This window comes from Sphaerodactylus townsendi, linkage group LG01 (genome assembly GCF_021028975.2).
Source record: "Sphaerodactylus townsendi isolate TG3544 linkage group LG01, MPM_Stown_v2.3, whole genome shotgun sequence".
NCBI classification, from domain to species: domain Eukaryota; kingdom Metazoa; phylum Chordata; class Lepidosauria; order Squamata; family Sphaerodactylidae; genus Sphaerodactylus; species Sphaerodactylus townsendi.
Genome location: NC_059425.1, coordinates 152,017,095 through 152,041,753, shown reverse-complemented (window position 1 = coordinate 152,041,753; position 24,659 = coordinate 152,017,095). Strand labels below are relative to the sequence as shown.

Here is a 24,659-nt window from a genome sequence, read left to right as displayed (position 1 = left end):
TTTGAGGCTTCTTGTCTCATGCCCCTTTCTAAATGGAACGCATTAAGGTATACTTATGCTAGAAAAGATCCCATCATTCTTGTGGTTTCTGAATTAGAGAACAATGGGATATAACAGTGCTTCCCAACCTGGGAAATGTGTACTCCCAGGGAAAAGCGCCAGAGTGCTTGGGGGCACGTGAAAAATTAGATAATGAGTTTGCTAATACTGGGGTACAATATTGGGGAAATGGGTGGCCAAGGGTATGAGTGAAAAAAATGGTGGCCCTGAGTGAAAAAAAAATTGGAGCCACTGGATAAAACAGTAAACCAATATCAATTTGATTCATTTTCACATGCAGCTGCCATGCCAAAGGGTGTGTGGCAAAAAATAAAGGGATGGTGGAAGGATGGATGACAGCCTCACTGGGCCAAGGACAATAGCCCTTTGAGGCTAACGGAGAAGGGTAAGGAAAAACCACAGAGACTTTAAGGGAGGATCTATTTGCACTGGGCCCTATTCTTCCTACAGGCCCACTTAGGGCCGTTGGGATTGGTAGAGCCTGGTCTGGCTAGAGTTCTTTAAAAAGCTGTACAAGATAACCCTGGGCTCTAACTCACTAACAGGGAGCCTGACACATATGAACGTTTGTACTGATTTCCACCAATTCTCTCTTCCCTCTGCAGAGTCCAAATAGGCCATTTCTGAGGGTCCACACTCCTTTTTTCTGTCTGAGTGGGGTGGACAGCACATGTTGATCAGGCTTTGAGAGAGCACCTCCAGAAGGTGTCATAATCAGTACCAAAGAGCACCATCACAAAAGTAGTCCTGTGTACATCTCATAGAAGGCAAAGGATTTCTATCTGGATTCTCATTCCACTGAATGTAATAAACAGCGTCCATATCTGAGTCAATTCTTATGGGAAAGACTGTTGAAAAACTATGCCATATGGAAGTAAAAAGAATAAACTAGTCTCTGGCTCTGTATGACATACACAGTAGAAAGAACTCTTCTAACAAAAAACATACTTCTTTATCAGAGGATTGAAAGTTAGCCAATATAATGCTAATTTTAAAAAAGGAATCCAGAGGGGAAATTACAGGATCATTAGCTAAAATGGTGCAAAACATTATTCAAGCTAGACTTGCTAAGCATACATAATAAAAAAGCTTTGCTAGGAAAGAATCAGCATGGATTCTACTAAAGAGGCATCGCCTCACAGACCTATTAGAATTAATTCCACCTGCAAATATATATGTAGACACAGGTAATTCAGTCAGTAATTCCACAAAGTTTTTGGTAATCTTAGCAATCATAAAATAACTGGATGACACGAAGTAGACAGTAGAGCTAAACTGACAATTCTCACAAAAAGTGAAAGGAAACAATAGGATATCTTCAAAAATATTGCGATCAGTGTAACATTCATAAATGGTATGTATTCAGAGGTGAACAGTGACACAATCACATTTACAGATCACATCCAATTATTCAGGATGATGGGAGCCCAAATAGATTGTGAGGGACTATAAAATTTTGTCCAGCCAGGATATATGGATAACAGAATGGCAAATCAGATCAAATTTTAAAGTGAAGCACATTGGAGGAAAAATACTATAATGGTATCCGAACAGTCTGTGACCTTCTAAGAAAGTGATCAGTGAAAATGTCAACTCATATGGAATGGGGGGGGGGGGGTTACTTCTACATGGCAACAGTTCTCTATAAAGCTACAGAACATGATAACACAATGCAACCACCCTTTGCAGCAGCAGGATATGTTTGGATACCAGCTGCTGCTGCTGCTATTGCGTTCATATCCTGTTTGTAATCACTGTTGGAAATACTCTTTTGAATGAGGTGGACATTTACTCTGATGCTGCATGAATTTTCTTATGTTCTTATTAGTATGATCTTGTATGTAGCATGCAGAGGCTGAGTCTCAAGGACCACAGCACACTCTAAGAAAAAACATGAGGTGATATTTGCAGTCATTCATTATTTTAGAAATTCTGTTGACAGGATTTATATTCTTTAACTCATCAGTTAGGTATACCAATGAAACCTCTAATTTTTAAATCAATTTGGATAGATATGCAAATTTTGGAAAAGTACCCAGATTGATATTCAAAGAACAATTTGGGTATGCCTTGTAGGCTATTGTTTTTTCTTTTTGACAGCAACTCTCCCACCCAACCTCTCCATACATTGTTTTGAAAGTCATTTTAGTATTGAAATGGGTTTGTCAAATGACCACCAAGGTTACTTCTTTAGAATCCCTGGGTACTTGGAACTAGTCGCACCGATCGCTGGATTCTGGACACAGGTTTTAATGTCTCTACCAAACAGATTTTTGTTTTAGCCCTTGAATACCAGGCATAAATAAACTGATGAATGATTACTATGAAATGATGATTGACATAATAAGAACAGTCCTGCAGGATGAGGCCAATGGTCCATCTAGCATGGCACCCTGTCCCAAACCCAGGCCACTGAATTTGTAGGATAATGATGAAAGGAGATTTGTGAATTCATCTGCCATTCCTAGATCATCTTTGTTCTAGAATGCTGCACTTGGTTCCTAGAACTACTTAGTTCTGTCCCCAAGGAACTAGGACCCAAGCGGAGCATTCTAAAACAAAGACAGTCCAGGAAATGGTGGATGAATTCACAAATCTCTGTTAATCTTTATCCTGAATAGAGTATAGTAGCCACTGACGGGCCTATCTTCTATAAATCTGTCTAACCCTCTTTCAAAGCTATCTGTGCTTCTGGGCACCACCAGAATGAATTCCACATTCCTTCAAGACCGCCTGACCCCATATGTCCCAACTGGTAGTCCCTCGCCTCTCAATGATGTGGCTAGCCTCTACCTGGGCCAGGGCTTTTATGATCCTGGTCCCTGCCTGGTGGGACACTCTTCTTCCAACTTTTCAGGCCCTGCGGGACCTTGGTGAGTTCCTTAGGGCCTGTAAAACTGAGTTGTTCCACTGGGTCTTTGAGGAGACTGGCCGTGGATTGCCTGCCCCCACTTGATGCCCTATATACCATCCATTGTACCATCTTAGGCATTCTGTCGGTCCCCTCCCGAGCATGGGATCGGGCGCCGCCATACATATGTGGGATACTGCTGCTGTTTTAAATACTTTTAATGTATTATTTATATTTATGTATTGCTGTATATTGTTGTTTACCTTTTCATCTTATTGTACACCGCTCAAAGCCCTTTTAAGGTTGGGTGGTATATGAAAATTAATAAATAATAATAAATAATAATGCATTGAATAAAGAGGTATTTTTAATTAAATCAATTAATTAAAGTTTCAGCAATGTTTTTGGATAAAAAACTCAGTAAACAGAAAGTTGAAAAACAATCCTGATAAATAGCTATGTTCTAACACTGGTTTTGCTCAACAACTTTTACACAGAGGATAATATCAAAGTAAAAGAATTAGTGAGCCTCCTATATCAGACAAAAAAACCAACACACACACACTTACCAAATTCTGTTGGCACAGTAATTGAATAATGACAAGTCTGCCCGGCAGTGTAATTGTGAGGGTAATTTGGTGATAAAACCACTCCATCTGACCCAGTATACTGGCCTCCACAGGGAGCTGGAGGAAAAGAAACAATCATATATTTTTAATGCGGGGGAAGGATATGTAAAAGTTGCTGACAATTCTGTTGGCATTTTATTAATCATTTTAATTGTTTTAAATTAACAGTATAATGGTATTGTGTTACTTTCATTGGCAGTCTCCTTTCAGCAAGGTATCCTAGACAGTCAATTAGAAATATTCTAAGTAATAAATAAAAATTCAGTTAATTAATTAAAACATTTATACCCCATTGTTCTTTGTCCTTCAAAGTGTCATATGATAATAGTTTGTTTGTTTTAAATTCCAGTTAGAACCAAAATAAGACAACACCCAGTGGTGCCAAGATTGCTTGCTTTGTAAAAGCTTTAAAATTACTGTTATATTCTTTCCCCCTCCCACACACATTCTGACACTGCTGCTGCTACAGGAGAAGAGAGAGGCTTGTTTTAAAATAAAGGCTTTTTTGAAATTAAATTTTAAAAACTCCTCCCACTCATTGAGGAGGGCAGATGTAGAGTGGAAAGCGGTGAGGTGAAGTCAAAAGGAGACTCCGCTTGTACTGTTCCTTAGAAAAGTCAACTCTCTGTTATTGTTATATTGAGATATTGATATCTCAATATGAACATTTCAAGAAGCAGGAAGGAGCTGGCAACATGGAAGGGGGGGGCAAGCGAGGAGGCATGCATGGCAATGCAAGAGAGCAGGAAGGCCATGCTCTCTGGCCAATCTGCCTGCAAAGCAAATTAAAACTTGTGCTAGAAGTGGTATTGCTTGCTGTATAGAGAATGGTAAGTGAAAGCAGGGCTCAAGGAAAAGCGTCCGTACAAGAAATCTTGCCATGACGGACATTTGTCTCCATTCTACAGCAGACGGAAAAAAGATGGAATAGTACAACATCTATGAAATGCATAGTAAGTTAACATTTCTGAATCTGTATCATATCTGGATAACCACTGGGTGTATTGGCAAGCAAGTCAGCCTTTAAAATTAAGTCACTTACGCCAGTTAACAGTGTTTTCTTTTTAAAAACAATTTGTTTTAAATTTTATAATTATTGCATATGGATAGATGTGCTTTGGATAAGTCCCTCAAGCCCCTGTCCCTTAAAATGAAGAACAATGTGCACAAATGCTAGCATCTAAAACAACATAGCAACTATCATGAAACATTACAATTCAGAAAATCCTACCCTCATGAAAATTGCATATCACTTTTTGTAGGAAAAAAGTTCTATATTCTTTGGATGACACAAAAATAAAAGAGGAGGATTTGCAAATCCCCAAGTTGAAGCTTAAAATAATTTCACAACTGTATGATTTTATAAACATATGGTTACTGGAAAAACAGACTTCAACTGCAATAAATTCTACTCATGTTCTTTGAGAAGATGATGGCCCCCAAACATTCATGTCATTACATGACTGCAATGGTGAATAATTCAACTAAATATTTGCAGTTTAGAGAATTACACTTAGAGAATTGCTCATTATTTTCATATCACCTATGACTTCCAGTAATATCAGAAACCATGTAGCCATTTCCACAAGAATAAATGAAAGAAAACAGTAAACAATGAAGACAGCTCTCATACAAACAAATGGTGAGGAAATGGCAGAAGTGTGAGAAGAAACCAATACATTTAAATCCAAGGTTAAAAAAAATTATACAATGGCAAACATATAAACATATTGTTCTGTTCTGCAAATTATTAATAATTATTTCAGTTTTAATACTATGACTCTCCTCCAGTAATACACTACACCCACATGGAGCTTATTCTCCATCTTGGCTTTCAAACTGCAGCCTTTTTTCCGCTGTAACATCCACACAACTTCATCCTCTAATTGCCTACTAAGCACAGGACTAAACTGACAGTATTTATAGCTAGGGATATGCAAATATGTCTTCTTTCAATTCTTTTCATTTTTTGTGCATGGTCAAAAATGTAATTTTTATCTTGCCATTTTTTTTTGGCAAATGCCCCATTTTTACTTGCTTGTTTTATGGTATTGAGTCTCAGTAAGAAAGTATGACTTTAAATTAAACAAATTTTTACACAAAAGAAACAATTTTAAAACAGAACCACAGTTGTCAATAAATTCTGTAACATCCCTATCTGCAATAAAACTACACAAACATTAGATTTTCCCAGGGATCTGTTTGGAGACTATTAATGCTTAGTTATTCATCAGTGATTTAGAGTAAGGAATGGGCAATGCAATAGCCAGGTTTTGAAGTGACACCCAATTATTTAGCATGGTACAATCCCACATATCCTGTGAGGTGCTTAAAAGTATCTCTTGAAAACATGGGTGGCTGGGCAATAGAATGACAGATGAGATTCAATGTAAGTGCAAAGTGATGCACTTCAAATAGACCTTTGCACATTGATGGAGTTTAAATTGGCTGTCACTACTCAGAAAAGAGATCTTGGGGTCACAGTAGAAAGCCTGTTGAAATTGCTCACCGTGTTGTGGCAGTGAAAAAGAAAATTCAATGTTAGGATTATTAGGAATGAAACTGAAATAAAACAGCAAAGATCAAAACCTTATTATATAAATACTGGGCATATCCACACTGGGTGTAGTTTTGGTCATCCCACCTCAAGAAAGCTTTTGCAGAACTGACCAAAGGGGTCAGAAACAAGCAATCAAAATGATCATGAATCAGAGAATTTTCTCCAAACAGAATGGCTAAAGAGATTATTTTTTAAGAAAACAATATGAGAGAAAAAACCAAACAAACAAAGCTGACTAAAAATGAAGTTACCCAATGTAACTGATTGACAGTTAGTTAAATGTGAGCAAATTTAAATATTCCCATTAATACATGTGGCAATGCCTTCTGATTTTGAGAGTTTCTGAAGAACGATTAAACTAATTCAAAGTTTAAACAAATTCAGATTCTACCACCGGCTGTTCACCATGATAACTTCCATATTCAGTACACATCAGATTCTAAGATGTAGAAGAAAAATGACATAGGGTAGCTATTTCCTCCATTAACCTCTGCAGCCTTGAAGATTCATTACATGCCAGCATACATTAATTACAACATTCAATTGAAAAAGTTAACAACCATCAATACGAAGAATGTAAATTAGCCTGGTTTAAACATATAATTCACAGACGTTTTCCATAGCAAACAGTTCATCATCAAAACAGAAAAACCTCTGGATCTTTTTTTTTCTTTTCAAAACCATCAGCCATAACACACTCCTAACACAGGCAGTTTGGTGACATGTCGAAGCCTGAGTAGGATGCAACACAGCCTGTGCTTGGTCAGATGTTCAAAACACTGCTAGGTGATGGGAGAAAAAATTGTGTATATCAAGGCCAAATATATCTCTGATTTTCTTGTAGATTTAGATCAGTTTTTTTCCTGTTGATATGCCTCTGATGGCTTTGTCTGGAAAACTGCTGTAAAATTTAACTATGGCAACAAATATATGCATGTTTTCAGTCTTACTTGAACACCAAAACAATGTTATTCAAGGAACATAATCAGAAAAAATGAAAAAGAAAAAAAATGTCTTGGATCCTAAGAGAATCATTCCAGAGAAAGCTGCTTTCCATCTGCCACCTCTTATTGTAGACTTCTGCACCCCTGAAAATTTTGCTCCTGACAGTCACTGGAGGTGAAGTAAGCGGGGGGGGGGGGGGGGCAAATTGGGAGTGTGTATCAAGACGGGAGATTTGTTCCCTTTTCTGCCAGCAGTTGTTCAATCAGAAGAGCTGCTGCTGTGCCAAAGAGATAGCATCTTAGGCTCCAAGACCATATTTTATTTTTCCTTATGATATAATTTCTCAAAACACAGACACAGAGTTGTCAGCAAGGAGATGAGACATCTATTTTTGCCACATAGAGTTTTTCCTGCAGCGAAGACTTTTTCCAATATGTAACTGTATTTCTACTGACTTTTAAAATGTGGACTCCTTTAAGATCTAAATAATTTCAAGTTAGAATACTGAGAGCAACAGCTGCATCACCAATGCTAGTTCTTTTCCTCCCCACAGTATTGGTTGAGATGGCTTTGTACACGACCAAGTTATGATGGGAGATCTCCTGCCTCCAGACTTTGTTGTCCATCACCAATTGGCTGCATGGTGAGAGGAAACTGGCTGGAGAAATTGGGAGACATGATCATCATTCCCAATGTAATGACATAATTTCTGGGGTGACACAGAAGTGATGCCATTGCACCAGGGTTAACACTCTAGCACTTACCAAAAACTCTAGAGCCTGTAACTTCCCTCACCCTCCATGTTCCACCAGTTGCCAGGCCATGCTGATGACCCCTGTGGTCTGTTAACACTACAGTCTAGTTAGTATCTGCAACATTTAAAATCAATGTGCCTGCTCTATTTGGATTCTGCTTTGGACCACCTGCCCTCCCCACAATGCAAGATGAATGCTCCTGATCATTTACTGGGGAACTGAGTAGGATTTTTCTCTCTTTGACTCACTGACCATGGTAGGAGTTTTATATTTATTCCGTACTGCATGTGAATGAGGGAAAAAAATACGATATTACTGATAAGCGTGATGGGTCTGTTGTCTTAAAACATTCTCCTGAATGGTAATTTCGATTACATTTAGATTAGAAGTCTGTTAAGAAGCATGATGCAATAATTGGATTGTGAAAACGGAGTGATGATATTTTTAGACCACTATTACAGCACAAGGGATTATGGAGCAGGGACCCCTTTTGGGAAATTGCAATTCAAAGTTCAATTGATCCAAAATTCAATGGCTAGGGGGGAGATGTTCACAATTTCAGATTGCCTGTTACAGATCTGTTTGGGTAAAATTTAACTAAGGTGTGGCCCTTCATTCAATACTTGTACAGCCTCTTTCACCAACAAATTCTATTTAATATGTTGCACTTATAATGTTCTTTGTTCCTTGCTCTGCATTAAGATCTGTAGCTTAATAAAAATATCTGATTTCTAACCTTTCACTATTCAATGATCAATCAAAAACCTTCAAGTAAATGTTGGCGGGCACAATTAAATTACCCGTTAGCGCTGAGAAATATGAGACATTTTTGAACAGCATTAATATTTATTTAAGCTAAAGTATTCAGACCATCACCTCCCTTTCATCATCTCATTATTTTTATATTACTATTAATATGAGTATGAAAGCTGATTCAGCAACAATGAAAAGATTTTGATGAGCATGACATTGTGTGCAAAACCTGAAAGGAACTTAGAAAATAGAGAAGAAAGTGTGGAAAGGCATTCTTCAGTCTTTAAGGAGCCCTGCAATACTATAGAAGAAACAACTGTACTGTTTTTCTTAAAGTAAAGGCTTACAGTAGAGAACAATTTTATTTATTTATTTATCCATTCACTCATTCTGCCAAGTCACATCTGTCTTATGGCAATCCCTGGTGAGGTTTGCAGTGCAAGAGGTGGTTTGCCATTGTCTGCCTCCATGTCCAACCCAATCTAAGGCCTTTATTGGCAACCAGCCTATAAAGTATTACATAATATACAAACATTTAAAATGTACAGAGATTTAAAATAGATAAAAGCTCATATAATGAATCCATGCGTAAACCAATGGAGCTAATTTTCCTTTCAATAGAGGCTAACCAATTAGAAAAGTTGGATTCAGAAAGCATCTGATAAATGAGGCTAGAGGGATCTAGGTTGTAGTGAATTCATAGCCAATATTTAAATGTTCTAAGGCATGCTATAGTTTCCAACTCTCTCTAGCTAATTTCAATGCAAAGAGCTGCATATGGAATACATTTTGGCATCCCCATGATTTTACACAAAAATTTTGATTGAACACAATCAAGGGAATGATTGACCACTGCAAACCATAGGTCTCCATGTCAAGACCCTGGTATTCCTTGGAGGTCTCCCATCCAAATACTTGCCAGGGTCAATCCTGCCTAGCTTCTGAGATCAGGCAAGATCAGACTAGCCTGGCTATCCAGGTCAAGGAGACAGTGATGTAGGTATAGATTTTTTATGGAATGGGTTTTGGGGAGCTGGGCCATGTTCCCACCCACCCCTGGGGGCATGGCCGCCTCCCCAAGCCCCGCCCCAGGTTTCAGTGCTTATAAAAGCAGCTCTCTGAGGCTAGGGATGGCAGACTCCCCTGCCCCTTTCAATGTTTAAACTGGGGACCTGAGATTCTCCCTTTAAATACATGCCAAAGGGGGTGGATTTAAAAGGAGAATCTGGGGATTTTTGAGGGGTGCCTGCTGTCAGGGGTGCAATTGTTAAGCTAGCAGCACCAACATTTCAGGGTATCTTTAGAAGACTCTCCTGATGATATCACCCAGGTTTGGTGAAGTTTGGTTCAGGGGGTCCAAAGATTTGGACCTTCAAAGGTATAGCCCCCATCTTCTATTAGCTCCCATTGGAAATAATGAGGGATGGGGGTAGTCCATAACTTTGGTAGTCCATAACTTTGGACCCCCTAAACCAAACCTGGGTGGTATCATCAGGAATGTCTCCCAACAAATCCCTGAAATGTTGGTGCTGCTAGCCTAAAAACTGCGCCCCCTGCAGATCAAAAACTGAAAAAACACTAAAAAAATACAAAAAAACACTAACGCAGAGCTTTGGACATGTAATGGGGAGATTTGAACCCGGGAACCCGCCCTTACCTATGTCCTTGCAAGGAGAACAATCTTTATAAACAAGCAAGCAAACAAACAAAAACAAACAAACCTTGTAAATCAACAACATTCCACAAAGGTAGAATAATCTATCAAGAAATTATATCAATTTGGCTCTGGGCTGCAGATTTCATGCGTGGAAGGATATTTTCACTTGTGCAATGAAAGGGAACAATTTTTGCTGATGTACTTTTCCCACTCAAACTGCCATGCTGCAACCTATGCTATTTGCAAACCCAGGGGCAAGGGAGGGAGTGGGGTGGTGGAACATATCAACATGCCTCACAGAGCCGATTAAGGAAAGGTAGACCACAGCTTTGCAGAAGACAATGTCAGGAGCACTGGAGATGAATGCAGCATTGGGTGACCTGTCTGCTGACCAAAACACCCCATGTCCCCCCACCCCAGTTCAATTGCTGGGACGGGAACTGTGGAATGCCTAGCCCTGGGCTCCTTCATTGGCACAAGTCACTGTGTGGTTCCTCTGCCACTTAATGGTAACCCAGGCATGTTGCTTAATGGCTCCACATCACAAAGACCCCGTAAAGGAGTCCCCAAAATGAGGGGAGGTGAGCTTGTAGGCACAGCCTTCCCCCACAAATGGATCCATCCAGTGGCCAAACCGTCATCCCAGCTGTGACAAAAAACAGAAATAGAAGCAAATGAATTAAAAAAATGCAACACATTAAAACCAAGATGCAAGGGTGGGTGGGGGAGATGGAGCAGAGTGAGGGGAAGGGCCTGGCTGAAGCCCAGCTAAGAGATTTAAGGGTAGTGTTGTCTGCCTAGCAAGCAGACCTGTCCCTTCCCAGATCCACCACAAATGCCTGCTGCTGCCTGGGCTGTGAGGCCTTGCCTCTTCTGGGATGCACACTGCCAGCACAGAGCCAGCAGGATCAGTTTTCTTCCGACTGTTCCTGGTTCCAGCCACGAACATGGCCCCAGGTGAGTCTGAGGCCTTTGCTTTTGGGGGTTCTCCCAACTTTCTGGTACAACTTTCCAAAGTAAAAGGGAGTCACAGCAATAATTCAATATGTGAGAAGAGATTTGTTCACAATTCTTTTGACCCAATGCTAACTCAAGAGGCAATACCTTAAGCCTCCTGACTTCTCTACAGAATGATAAAACATTATGTCACATTATGCGGTTTGCTACTGACTGACAAAAGCCACATGACATTCAGATAATTGCATTCTTGTAATGATCAGGCTTCAGAATTTTTCTGCCTGGAGAGGAAAACCCAGGAAATAAACAGTCCCAAAAACATACCAGAAAAATAAAAAAATGAATCGAAAAGGGCCTTAGTGTAGCATACAAAACCTTTCTTCCTTCTGAACTGTACTGCCACATTATGCTGGAGCATGTTTTTGGTTCTTTGTGACAGGAGAATTATTATTGCAGAGGGGTCAGTATCTACCACTTCCTTCATTTTACGAAGCAATAGAACTGACACCCCTCTGCAATAATAATTCAAATATACTACTAGGTACACATAAAACCCTTAATATTAAACAATTCAATGGAATTATTTTACATACATCACCTTTTCTCTTTGCTTGCTTTTGTATAAGGAGGCAGTAAAAGGAAAAGACCTGTTCTGTACTACAATTAAAGAGATTCAATACGTTCAGATTCGATACGTACCATTACAAGATGGTAAAACTCTGTTCCATGCAGGTTTCCCATCAACACCAATCACACAGGTGATAGTGGAAGGATCAATAATCTTGTAGCCAGAATCACACTGGTAAGTAATACCTGATCCAAGTTTAAAATCTGATCCAAATCTAGTTCCATTCATTATATTACCTGGGTCAAAACAAGCTTCTCGTGGTTTTTCTAATTAAAAAAAACAGGAAGAGATAAAGCATTAGGATTCCAAATTACAAGTACTGGTACAATAACATGCAGGAAATAAATGGAGGTTTCATGAACACTAATCTTTATTTTAGTACTGATCACTCCTCATATGTGTAAGGTACCCTAAACAGAGAAGACAGCTAGGCAGAAGAAGATTTCTACTGGTGGAAAAAGAGGCATGTTAAAATATTAGCAATTGAAATGACATCTCCCAAGTCCTCAAATTGACAGGTCTAAGGGCTGCACTTGCATGCTATCTCTATAACACAAAATGTTGGCATCAAATATACATACACAGGTTAAACCCTCAGTCAGTCAATGCCACAGCTCAGCTGAAAGGAAGTTTAATGTAATTATTCAAGCTTTTGCAAAGCTTTAGCTCATGAGACAACTGAATCCATTCCTAGGTCAGCCAGGTCTAATCACAATGATCCATGGCTCAGTTTCATCCAGACTAGACTACTACAATACACTACTTGGAGTTGCTTTTGAAGAGGCTGCAGTTAATGTAGGCTGCAGTTAATGTAGGCTGGAGGCTGCAGTTAATGCAGACCAGTGGTGGCGAAACTATGACACTCCAGATGTTAAGAACATAAGAACATAAGAACAAGCCAGCTGGATCAGACCAAAGTCCATCTAGTCCAGCTCTCTGCTACTCGCAGTGGCCCACCAGGTGCCTTTGAGAACTCACATGCAGGATGTGAAAGCAATAGCCTTCTGCGGCTGTTGCTCCCGATCACCTGGTCTGTTAAGGCATTTGCAATCTCAGATCAAGGAGGATCAAGATTGGTAGCCATAAATCGACTTCTCCTCCATAAATCTGTCCAAGCCCCTTTTAAAGCTATCCAGGTTAGTGGCCATCACCACCTCCTGTGGCAGCATATTCCAAACACCAATCACACGTTGCGTGAAGAAGTGTTTCCTTTTATTAGTCCTAATTCTTCCCCCCAGCATTTGCAATGAATGCCCCCTGGTTCTAGTATTGTGAGAAAGAGAGAAAAATTTCTCTCTGTCAACATTTTCTACCCCATGCATTATTTTGTAGACTTCAATCATATCCCCCCTCAGCCGCCTCCTCTCCAAACTAAAGAGTCCCAAACGCTGCAGCCTCTCCTCATAGGGAAGGTGCTCCAGTCCCTCAATCATCCTTGTTGCCCTTCTCTGCACTTTTTCTATCTCCTCAATATCCTTTTTGAGATGCGGCGACCAGAACTGGACACAGTACTCCAAGTGCGGTCGCACCATTGCTTTATATAAGGGCATGACAATCTTTGCAGTTTTATTCTCAATTCCTTTTCTAATGATCCCCAGCATAGAGTTTGCCTTTTTCACAGCTGCCATGCATTGAGTTGACATTCCCATGGAACTATCAACTAAGATGCCTAAATCCCTTTCCTGGTCTGTGACTGATAGCACTGACCCCTGTAGCGTGTATGTGAAGTTTGGATTTTTTGCCCCTATGTGCATCACTTTACATTTTGCTACATTGAACTGCATTTGCCATTTCTGAGCCCACTCACCTAATTTATCAAGGTCCGCTTTGAGCTCTTCGCAATCCTTTGTGGTTCTCACCACCCTACATAATTTGGTATCATCTGCAAACTTGGCCACCACGCTACCCACCCTACTTCCAGGTCATTTATGAATAGGTTAAAGAGCACTGGTCCCAAAAGCGGATCCTTGGGGGACACCACTCCGACATCTCTCCATTGTGAGAACTTCCCATTTACACCCACTCTTTGTTTCCTGTTTCTCAACCAGTTTTTAATCCATAGGAGGACTTCCCCTCTTATTCCTTCATTGCTGAGTTTTCTCAACAGTCTCTAGTGAGGAACTTTGTCAAAAGCCTTTTGGAAATCCAAGTAGACAATGTCCACTGGTTCCCCCTTATCCACATGTCTGTTTACACCCTCAAAGAACTCTAGTAAGTTTGTAAGACAGGATTTGCCTCTGCAAAAGCCATGCTGACTCTTTCTCAGCAGGTCTTGCTTTTCTACATGTTTTATAATTTTATCTTTAATGATAGATTCTACTAATTTACCAGGAACAGATGTCAAACTGACTGGCCTGTAATTTCCCGGGTCCCCCCTAGATCCTTTTTTAAAGATTGGTGTGACATTGGCCATCTTCCAGTCTTCGGGGATGGAGCCTGATTTCAGGGATAAGTTGCATATTAAAGTGAGAAGATCAGCAATTTCATGCTTGAGCTCTTTAAGAACTCTTGGGTGAATGCAATCTGGGCCAGGGGATTGGTAACATTTAGTTTATCAATGGCTGCCAGAACTTCTTCCTTGTCTACCACTATCTTCGCTAGTTCCTCGGATTCGCCTCCTAAGAAGCTTGGTTCAGGTGCAGGAATGTTCCTCACCTCCTCTTGGGTGAAAACAGATGCAAAGAATTCATTCAGCTTCTCTGCAGTCTCCCTGTCATCTTTTAGCACACCCTTTGTTCCTTTGTCATCTAACGGGCTTACCGCTTCCCTTGCTGGCTTCCTGCTTTTGATGTACTTGAAGAACATAAGTACATTGCTGGCTTCCTGCTTTTGATGTACTTGAAAAACTGTTTGTTGCTGGTCTTGATGTTCGCAGCCATGCGTTCCTCATAATCCTTTTTTGCCTCCCTTACAGCTAACTTGCTTCTCTTTTGCCACCATTTGTGTTCCCTCTCATATTCTTCATCAGCCAAACTGGACTTCCATTTTCTAAAAGACATTTTCTTTTTTCTGATAATTTCCTCAACCTCTCTTGTTAACCATGGTGGCTTTCTTTTGGACTGGGTGCTGCCTTTTCTAACCTGTGGAACACATTCCAGCTGAGCTTTTATTACTGTGTTTTTAAATAACCTCCAAGCATCCTGGACAGTTTTGACTCTCTTGATTTTCCCTTTCAGCTTCCTGCGCACTATCCCCCTCATCTTTGAGAAATTTCCCTTTCTGAAGGCGAATGTAACTACATTAGTAGTTGCCACTTGTTCGCATGCTGAGATACTGAATCTGACAGCATTGTGGTCGCTGTTCCCTATCGGCTCAACAACACTGACTTCCTGCACCAGGTCCTGGGTCCCACATAGAATTAGATCTAGGATCACCTCTCCCCTGGTTGGTTCCACAACCATCTGCTCTAAGCCACAGTCATTTAGCATATCCAGGAATGCTCTCTCCTTACTATGACCTGAACATGCATTTTTCCAGTTTATATGGGGATAGTTAAAATCACCCATTACCACTACATTTTTGTTTTTGTTGGCCTCTCTAATTTCTTTTTCCATCTCAGAATCCTCTTGTGCACTTTGGTCAGGGGGACGATAATATATTCCTAATATTAAACTGTCCTTCACACCTGGTATTGATATCCACAGTGATTCTGTAGGGGAACCAGCTCCCCTTGCATTGTCTATTTTATGTGATACTATGCTCTCTTTGATGTAAAGGGCAAATGTTTATGGACTACAACTCCCATCAGCCCATGCCAGCATGGCCAATTGGCCGGAGGGGCTGATGGGAATTGTAGTCCATGAACATCTGGAGTACCATAGGTTCGCAACCACTGAGGTAGACTATCAGGACCAGCCAGAGGCATAGCGGGGCAAAATGGCACCTGGGGCAAAATGGTGTCCCCGTGCCCCATGGTAGGTACACTCCCTGTTCCCTGGGGTAGCTATGCCCCCCCCAACTCACTTACCTGAGCCAGCACTGTGCAGCCCAGGCTCTGACAACGTGCAAGCCAGGCTCCAACCTCTGAGTTGGCCGACACCCAGCCGGCCCACCCTCTCTCGCTTGGCCCGCCCTGTTGAAGCCTGCTAGGGTGTGTGTGATTGATGGGTCAGAAGTGTGTGGGGGGGGGCGATTTTCCACCCCCATGTGACTCACCAGGGGGCACCCAGGGCATTTGTCCCCGGATGTCCCCATTATAGCTACGCAACCAGGACCAGTTAACATGAAAATGTGACTCTCATATTACAGTCATTACACTGGCTGCAATCCATTTCTGACCCCAATTTAAGGTGCTGATTTTGACCTTTTGACCAAACCTTGGGACCAGATAATCTAGAGGACCATCTCCTCCTATATGTTCTTGTCTGAGAATTACTATAATGGGGAGAGGCCTTCTGACAGTCCCATCAATCAAAGAAGCTTGTTTCTGTCAGGGAATCAAAATAAAGAGGTGTGCATCTTGTGCACAGATCATGGAGATCTAAATGACAGCACCTGTCATCCAGGGTCAGTTGGCAAAAGCCTGATGCAACTGAACCAAACCAGTCTGATCCGGTGCTGTGACCTTCTCAGTGATTGGGCAGTGTTTGTATATTAGTGGAGCACTATCAGTGCACATTATCTGTTAGGGATTCATGTTTACTGCGAAGCATGCTGCCGGTTTGTTCCTTGATATTCACTGTATATAGCTTGCACCTGAAAGTAAAATTCCTTCTTTGAAGTGAAGCTACTGTGTGGTGGAGTTATTTGTCTGCTGTGCCAAGCCGTCTTCAACTGCACTTATCTTTCTCTGGTAACATACCTATCCGCTGATAAACCGCCTGCTCTGTCAGTTTCGTGGGTACACAAGAGAGGGTCTTTTCAATGGCAGCCCACAATTATGGAATGATCTCCCCAGGAAGATGTGCCTGGCTGTTAGGTCTCAGAATCTTAAGCCAATAAATGGAACCTGAAGCATTGATCAGCAGAATTTATTGATGAGGTATTCAAGCATCATACTTGGTAAAGCTAGTTCTAACGAAACTGGCATTCACAGACACATATATCCCCTAACAAAACCCCCTTCCCAGCCTCCCAGAGGCAGCCTCTAGAACCAAGACTGCCCCAAGGTCAGCAACAGATAGCAAAGGAGCCACTTGGTCTTCTGCCCACAACAAGATAACAGTTATAAGTCTTTTCTCATGGGACAGGAGATGCAGGGGAGGCCTAGTTTACTACAACGCATGCAGAGTCATAAAGCATAGGTCAAGGAAAGAATGTACAGAGGGCAGTGGGAACATATAGCAGTTGGTTACATATATCAAAAAGGCATTGCTTGGTACAAGTTTTATTCAGATACCCATCCCCTTGACACTAACCCCTTTACTTTCAATCTTTTGGAGGCAGTTGAAGATGGTTTTATTTAGGCTGCAATTGGTTAAATCTAGTAGAAGTCCTGAGTAGTGATTTCAAATTTTGCTTTTATGTTTCTAATGTATTTTATCTATATTCATAAGTCACCTTGAGGCAGCCTTAAAGGCAGTTTTAAATAAATATAAATATTTTAGAAGTGTTGCTCTTACCTGTGACAGTTATTCATCAAGTGTTTTCTGTGCAGGCACACAAGGGCCTGTGCATGCACAGTCCCATGCCTGACTGTACAGAAAACACAACAATGAAACAGTGATTACACAGTGGAGAAAGTAGTAGCAAGCTCAACTGCTTCCCCCTTTGGTCCAAAGCTATCCTATAATCTAGGACACTTTGATCTTAGGGGATGGATGTGGTTTCCCTTATAACCCACCCACCTACCCACCCCGGCCCGGTGATTGTCTGTGAAGTGGGTTCATTCAGCCAGGAACATGGATAAAGAGAATTTAAGAAAACCAAACTCTTATATGCCTATTTCTCCACACTCACAAAAGTTGTGTGGGTTCTCACATATAAATTTTGAGAAATATAGTACTATACAATTCTTAAACATTGGCTTGAATCCACTGTAGCTTTTCAGCATCTGAAAATATTTCATCTCATGGCGTGTAACTTTCTTGCCTCTGCCCACCTACTGGAGCCTAAAATGAGTTTCCCCAGGAGTAGCATTTCAGGGAGTAATTTGATCTATTAAGGGGGGGGGGGTGAAAAAAAATCTTGCTCAGAGAGAAGGAATCCTCCTTCTCCTTCCTGCATCCTCCATACTGATGCAGTTCTGAGGGTCAGGGGTCTTTGATACCAAGATGTCATGTGGCATAGGGGAGAATACCTAGAACAGAAACTCATTAGGAATCACATCCTCTCTCTCTTGCATTTTTTCAGTCTTGTGCAAACTAAAACATGACATTCTGTTTGTACAAGTATTGGGTCACAATAGGTACAATGTAATACCAATTATTCTACAAATGCATTTTCAGAAATTCATACTGAGGAAACACACACAGAAAAGGAAACTTAGCATACACAAAATAATTATTTAACTTAGATATATGAATGATGCAAATTAAACTTGGGATACATGATTTATTTTTTCTTTTTGACTAATATTAGAACATGAGCAAAAAGATCTATGAAGGACACTGAAACACTACACCTATGTACTTGAAGATATTTTATTCAAAAAAACCACAAATATTTTACTTTCACTGCCTCCTATGCTTAGAATGGATTATCCATCTTTTTATGGGTAGAAAATAACAAAACATTAGGCACAGTGGGGTTTGAATAATACATAATACTTAAAGGATTAATAAGCATTATTTGTTTTGATGTTTGGTACATAATTTGCATCATTAAGGTATGATTTTTCAAGGTTATAGATGATGCATTTAAAATAATTTGATTATATGGATACTGGTATTTTATTCTAAGAAAACATTCAACACATTTATTAATATCATTCAAATCTTTTGATCGGCAAGTGTTCATCTGACAGCACCTCTGAATTGACCATTTAAAATATTCTTTCAAAATGCTAAATTTTTCAGTGCTACGAAGCTAAACAGATACCTATATTTAGTCATTAAATATTTATCAGGAGCAATGCATTTTACACAGCAATGCTAAGGAACAGCTCAAAGGGGCAGAGGAGCGGACTGACCCCTACACCTGCGTATTTCACAGATATGCTGGCATATGGGCTATTTGCACCAGCACAGATCTAGTCCAGACCCACTGCACCACTTTTATGCACTGGTACAGCAGCATAGCAGCTGTGCTCTGGTGTAGCTGTAGTGCAGCGTGCTGTGCTGGCATTAAAGTGGAAGGTTCAGGGTGATATTAGTCTGTGCCCTTTTGGCCCAGAAATGCCTCCTTTTTTACAGTGCAAAGATGTGCTGTCAAAAATGGTAGTGCAGTCCATTGGCAGCCATGTTAAATTTATTTTTACTGCCCTCCCAAGACTATGGCCCTGCCAACATGGACCCAAACCACTTAGAATACTAAGGCAGGGATCAATAGGATTCCCATGCAGCACCAGATAAGCCCCTTCCCCAGAAACCAACAGCACCCCCCCCCCCTTTAAAATCCCAGACAGGACACCTTATTCTTCAGAAGGCAGGGCAGTGTGACCCAGGATACTATCTGAAGCTACTTGCCAGGAAAACTTAAGAGTGAGCAGCACAGCACCTCACTCCACATGCAGCTGTGTCTTCTGGTAGGAGTATAGCAGGTCTTAGACCTGGACCATGCTACTCTGACAGACTTATCCATTCTGAAGTTCTGAAACAACTCCTTTGCTCCTGCTTGAAAATGAGTATGTGCCCTCATGGGGCAGGGTGTTCTTTATGAACAGGCAGTAGAGGAAGGTTTCCTGGCTCAGAGACCATAAGATGAAGCATCAAGGTAGTGAGCAGTGAATGACAGGTTTAAGGCCATGAGTGGGTACCCTCCCCTTGCCATCCTCACCCTCAGAGTGGTGATGCCATCACAGGACCATCTTCACAGATGGCAAACTTCTGAATTCTGGTTTCCTGTGGCTTTCTAAGAGGAAAACTCCTAGTATAATGGTGGAGGTGCTGCAGCCTATCCTTTTGCAGCACATGGTCAATTCCCCAACCTAAACAAGGACGGACCCTTCCAATTTGAGTAACAGTTTTGCACCTCTTCTCTCCTGGGCTGAATCTGTTGCTCGGTTCAGTCCCCATGTCTCTGACCCCCTGCACTATTAACTACACCTGCACTAGTCATCAAAGCCCCACCACCATTTCCACACTGATGTCACACTCCTGCTGGATGCTGGCAGCCTCTAATCTTCTCTATTTTACTACTGGCCACTGCAGACCCTTCCCCACAGGGAGCAGATCAGTGTTGCTACTGTTGTGCTATTGTGCTTCTAAAGTCCTCCCAGGACTGTGCTGCCTGATATCTTTTCAGAGATCACATTTTTAAAATGTGGTATTGTTTTAGCATTTTTCTTCAGAACTACACTGATAACTCAGTTCTCTTTGAAGCATGCTTTGGTTGATTCTACATACTTCAGATACGTTAAGGGAGGGTTTTTACAAAGAAGCAACAGCAATATCTTCTTGATTAAAAAAAGTCTCTCAGTTCAGATGCAAATTTAAGTAAAGAAAAGCAGCTAACAAGACAAGAGGAATCTGTATGTTCATGGTATCCTTATGGGGAAAAAAACAATTTAAAAGATATTATACAAATGCATGCCTTCTGATTGGCTAAGAACAGATGCTAAATAAAATAGTAAGATTCGCATTTGATATAGCTGTTGAGAAAGAAGCAAACATGTATGCAAATCAATCCTGAAATAACCTGCACTCAAATGTGCGCTTTGCTGGAATATGTTAAGTGGATGTACACCAGTTCCTTGTATTTAGATTGTATGCAACATTTCCATTTGAGATGATCTTCGCTCAACAGAAGCTGCGATTTTTATTCAGTACTGACTGAGTATAGCAGTGCAACAATCAAACTAACAAATGTGAAATGTATTTTACTAACTTCACGTATTTATAAAATTGAATTAAAATTAAAATTACAAAAAAAATTCAGAAATGTTATGATTTTCATAGAATGACACTCTGGTTTCAATGCAGCTATAAATATGAAGTCTTTGTGTCTAACAGACTTCCCTCTGTGATACACCTCTGAAGATGCCAGCCACAGATGCAGGTGAAACATTAAGAACAAGATCCACCAGACCACAACCACACAGCCCGGAAAACCCACCAGAACAAGTCTTTGCAGGGGCTTCAAGTATGATCAGAAACATTCATTCTGATATTAACTAATCAAACCCAAACTTCACCCCACCCCAATTGAGTAATATAATTATATCTATGCATTTGATTAATTTATTAAAAGATTTCTAGACTGTTTGCTCACTAAGGCAGTCTCACTAAAAATCTCTCATGCTCAAGGGTGGCCATCCAGATCAACTACAGCTGCTTACTAAGGTAGTGTAGGAAGGAATTGGTTGTCTCTATCTGTTGAGTTTGTGCCTGCGAGCTGATGGGTGTCAAGTCAGTATTCTTTCTCCCTTTAATAATTACAGCTGCGAGTGAATGTTACTTAGCTGCTAACACTGATTGGTGTGGCTGTTGCTTGGCAGTAGATGGAAACCTTAAGAACAGCTGGGTTTTGTAAAACAGCAAAAGGAAGGGAGGCTGTTTTTACCCTGAGATTGGTTTGTCCTCTGCTTCCTTCTCAATACCTTGTTGGATCTTGAAATTAGCTTCCTCTGATGTATATTTTAATCGTTGTTTCTACTGGATGAGGAAGTTTGTTATATTTCCCTAAATAAACACAGGTGACCAGGAAGGCACAGATTTAAAAAAATCTTGCTCACACTCGTGCCTCAGGCCACCACAGCTGTTTGAAAGGGCAAAGAAAAGAACAATCCGCACTGTGTGGATATAGCCTTTCTGCCACTAGGATAGAGCTAGGATAGAGGTGGCCATTTCTGGAGGCTTAGCGAAATCTGGAGTTGAGTGTCATCACTAGGTTGATGATACCCAATTTTTGAAAATCCTGGTTTGTGGGAAATAAAACAGGGCAGACTCATTTTAGGGACAAGAGGTATGCAAAGTCTCTCTCCCCCTCCCTCCCCCAACAGTTGTATTGTTTTGTATTGTATGGTATTGTATTGTTGGGGTGTTGTGTGGTTTCTGGGCTGTATGGCTGTGTTTGTATTGTGTCCTACACTCATGTTTTTGCTTGTGCAAGAACTTAGGCAACCAATTTCCTGAAATTTGAACGAAGGGGATCTTTCAATCTAACTCTACATAATTAAAATATGCATATGTTTTATATTATTTATTTTAAAATAAACATGTTAACTCTATTATTAAATCCTTGCTTCAGATATACTAGCAGCAACTAGTTTTTCCTGTTTGATTTGTTTACTAGTTCTTGATATGCAACTATTACACAAGTAAAAAGTTTACTAGCATCCCTAATATTTTAGTGAGATTAATCTAATTCTTGGAATGAAAGTTAACTAACAATGGAGATGACCAGAAGCAGTATTTCAAAATCCTAAACTTTATTTCAACAGTGAACAGATAAAAGGTATTATTTCATATTTTGATGCAACAAGATACATTATAATAAATTTACCTTTATATTCAATGGCAAATCCTGACATGCCGACAGAAGCATCGCTACGGAATGCTAGAAACAGGCTATCACCACTGCTCTCTATTCTTTCTGGAGCCTGGGTGCCTTGAAAACTGCCAATTAGAGGGCTGTTGGAATCTTCTCCTTCATAAATATGTAAAAAATCATAGCTGGGTTCCATGTTGAAGCTAAAACAGAGGACCAAGAAAAGAAGACATCTCTTTCTTGAACAAATAATTTATGTCATCAATGTTATGGTAGTATTTTTCTTCTGACATTTGTAATGTGCTGTATAATAAAGCATTCTTTTATTCCAGGACCTAAAACACCCGCATATTGTAAAAATGCAACTTCGTTCTGTAATTCATTTTCAGTTGTCACACAGGGATGTGTTTGTGTTCAATGCTTTTTTCTCTTTCTTAAACTATCAAGACTTCTAAGGTCCTCAGGCAGATAAAGGGAGTTTTGGCTCCCAAAAGCTTATACTGCAAAAATCTTGATGATCTCTAAGAAGCCTGTAAAGTCCTCAGTGCTTTTTCAAACATATATAAAAAGTTGGGTAACTCCAACCCAAGAGCCCTGATATGCACCCAGAATTCCTCGGTATGTCAATATTCTTCTTTACTTCAACAAACACAGGGAAAGGTGCCTGGCAGAGTGTGCCTCCCCACTAGTGACAAAATGCCTGTTCCTGGACAGGCACTGGTTAGTGACAAAGTTCTTACAATGTTCCCTAACACAACATTCTCTGGATTCTCCCCAAATTCCTCAATAATTCACCTCAGGAAAAATCTCAACATTTACTATGATTTTGATGTGGCTTCTCCATTTCCTTCAATATTTATTGAAGGCAATCTAGACACAGTACAATGGACGTGAAAGAGGAAGAGCCACACAGGACAATAGATTGTATCCAGTGGAGCATTTCCAAAAATTTAAGGATTTCTGACAACAGATTGCGTCCTCTCTCTCCTCCCTTCTTCTGCTGTTTCAGGGGGTTCTCTGTCTCCGAGAAGTAACATTGGGGAAGCATTTGGAACTATAGCAGGGGGGAAGTGAGAAAGTTCTTCCATCTGTGGAAACGTACTATCAGATCCAAGCCATAGTACACTAAAAAGTTCTAACCCTTTTTTGAGCTGCATAAATCAGTAACTGACACACTGTGAAGCTACAGAGAATAGTGTCCCCATAATTCTGTAGACTTCGGAGAGGGATTATTTCCTTGAAGAACATTTGTTGTGCTCAAAATACAACAGGATTTTTAAAAGTTTTGCAAATAAATATTGAATTGCAGGATTTTGAGTCTTCTATCTGTTGTCATTCTGTGCACTGTGCCACTGTGCGCTTGGCAGCTGGCACCCACATACTGGCATCTTTGCTCTCCCCACTGACGTAAGGGCCCTTTTCATTGGCAGCATGGCCAAATGCACCAGCATGGCCCTTAACTGCTCCCACAGGTCAATTTGCAACCACATTTGGCTTTGGCTTTTGGGGCTAAAGAAAAAAAAAGCCTAGGTATCTATGTGTCAACTATGACTTCAGATGTGTAGGAAAATAAGCAAGAATTGACTTTCATGTACTACTGTTGCCCAACAATTTATGGGTAGGTTTGAGTAACAAGACACTTCCTCTATTTCAATTAGAGATTTCCAAATTGTGTGCCACAAAAGGGGCTTAAAGTATGCCATGGAAAACTTGAACTGCTGTGCTAAATGCAGCCATGACTCTTTGCCCATGAAGAATTGTGAGTTCCTATATAGCACTGACACACTCCTTTCTCTGGCTCATTCCGCACATGCAGAATAATGCACTTTCAAACTGCTTTCAGTGCTCTTTGAAGCTGTGCGGAATGGCAAAGTCCACTTGCAAACAGTTGTGAAAGTGGTTTGAAAACGCATTATTTTGCATGTGCGGAAGGGGCCTCTGTCAATACATGGTTGTAAAAGTGGGAGCAGAAACACAATTCCACAAACTGAACCACTGATCAGAAAACATCCTGAATGGCAAAAGGGGAAGGCAGTAATGACAGAACTATAGCTTGATTACAAGAAGAACTCAGGCAATTGCGAAAATATATAGAGGGAATTTTGCACCCCTGGTTTGAACAGTTTGGAAACCACTGCTCCAAGGACATCTGAAAAGAATTTACCTGACAGATGACATCAAACCCTGAAAGTCAAGTTGCTAACGTAACTCTATTAAAGAAAGCAAATTAAAGCAAAAAAAAAAAAAAGTTCCCAATGCCATATATGCTTCATGTGTTCTGACTTTCATGTAATTTACCTACATAGGCATCTTGGGGTCGTTGGGAATAGTTCTAAG

At 40.5% G+C, this 24,659-nt stretch overlaps 1 protein-coding gene across 1 annotated transcript in view; it reads right to left on the bottom strand.

The window, feature by feature from the left end:
- CSMD1 (CUB and Sushi multiple domains 1) overlaps positions 1-24,659 on the bottom strand; it is a 1,361,167-nt gene that overhangs the window by 172,982 nt on the left and 1,163,526 nt on the right. The window contains exons 29-31 of the mRNA XM_048497567.1: positions 22,338-22,525; positions 11,867-12,061; positions 3,481-3,597 (exon numbers count right to left, since the gene is read on the bottom strand). Of these exons, the coding sequence (XP_048353524.1) occupies positions 3,481-3,597; positions 11,867-12,061; positions 22,338-22,525 (500 nt within the window). The remainder of the gene's footprint in view (positions 1-3,480; positions 3,598-11,866; positions 12,062-22,337; positions 22,526-24,659) is intronic.